The sequence below is a fragment of the Pteropus alecto genome, unplaced genomic scaffold (genome assembly GCF_000325575.1).
Source record: "Pteropus alecto unplaced genomic scaffold, ASM32557v1 scaffold118, whole genome shotgun sequence".
Taxonomy (NCBI): domain Eukaryota; kingdom Metazoa; phylum Chordata; class Mammalia; order Chiroptera; family Pteropodidae; genus Pteropus; species Pteropus alecto.
In genome coordinates this window covers 2419583-2420794 of record NW_006440654.1, presented here as the reverse complement: position 1 = coordinate 2420794, position 1212 = coordinate 2419583, and the positions used below count along the sequence as shown (strand labels likewise).

The following is a 1212-nucleotide window of genomic DNA, read 5'->3' as shown; positions in this document are numbered from 1 at the left end:
CTCTGGGCCCTTCCTGCTTGTGTCCACTCTCTCAGAAGGCTCCCTCCTCTTCCTCAGCCCCGTCTGTACCCCCCCAACACCCCGAGTTCTGGGCCTGTCCCAGCCTCCTCTGCCTATCTGGAGGGGCAGGTGGGCCGTCACGGGAAACACAGCCGTGACTCTTGAGAAAGTGCAGAGCACAGGGGTGAGACACACCGCAGACAGGGAAGCCCGTCCCCAGTGCGCGTCCCATGTCCTCGGGCCACGATGGCTCAAGGCACAGCTCGCGGCCTCTGGGCTGTGACAAGCGACTGCATTTTCTGATGAAATCACTGAGTCTGATCAAGAAAATAAGTCGTCGTGACTGGAGCCCCCAGCCCCTCCGACGGGGCTCCCACAGACGCCCCCCGTAGGGCAGCGTTAGGGGACAGGGAGCGGGGCACTCACCGGGTTCCCCGTCTGGGCCACCCCGAGCACGAAGACCAGCTGGGAGGAGAGCAGCGCCCCTGCGAGGTGCCGGTGCGTGCTGTGCAGGTTGGAGCGCAGCGTCCGCACCAGCGCCAGGAGCACGCAGGCCGCCCCCAGCGCGGCCAGGGACACGGACACGGCGGCGTAGGTGACGGTCTTCAGGGGCAGGACCTCTCCGTGCTGCGGGCGGGCGGATAAAGACAAGGGCCGGTGAGGGCCGCGGCTCCGACGGGGCGTCTGCACAACGGGGACCGCTAATGACGACCACCACAGGCAGCGCCACCGGACCCCGCCACGGTCCTCGGGCGGAAGAAACCCAGAGCGAAAACCGAATGAACAAGTGACAAAACCGGTCCTGGAGGTGACGGCCACACGGCAGGGCGGACGTACCTCGGGCCCTGCCCCGGAGCTCGGACGTGGCCGAGGCGGAGAATTTTGTGTCGTGGATGTGTGGCCACGATCGAGAATGACAGCGAGGAAAAGAAAACCTCGCACGTGGACGCCGGGCCCGCCCACCCAAACCCCGAGCCGGAGAGACCGCGCCCGCACGCTCCGTTTACACGGGAGGCAGACGGGCCGTCGCTGCTGGGGCTGCCATTGTCTCCTGGGCTTTGCGAAATGTGACAGTGGTCCAGGCCCCCGCCCTGCGGAGTTTTGGCATTTGGGGAGCGAGGGGCCCGGTTCCCTGGTAACCTCTGGGAAGTATGCTCTGAACTCGCCTGGAATTCTGAGCAGGCGATGCCTGGGGGGTGAGGGTGGGGGTGG

General features: G+C 66.3%; 1 protein-coding gene across 1 annotated transcript in view; it reads right to left on the bottom strand.

Annotated features, from left to right (window-relative positions):
* The window catches only part of CELSR1 (cadherin EGF LAG seven-pass G-type receptor 1), a gene marked incomplete at its 5' end in the record, with an annotated part of 111591 nt that overhangs the window by 12100 nt on the left and 98279 nt on the right, over positions 1–1212 (bottom strand). Inside the window, one exon of the mRNA XM_025051043.1 lies at positions 427–627. Coding sequence (XP_024906811.1) covers positions 427–627 — 201 coding nt within the window. The remainder of the gene's footprint in view (positions 1–426; positions 628–1212) is intronic.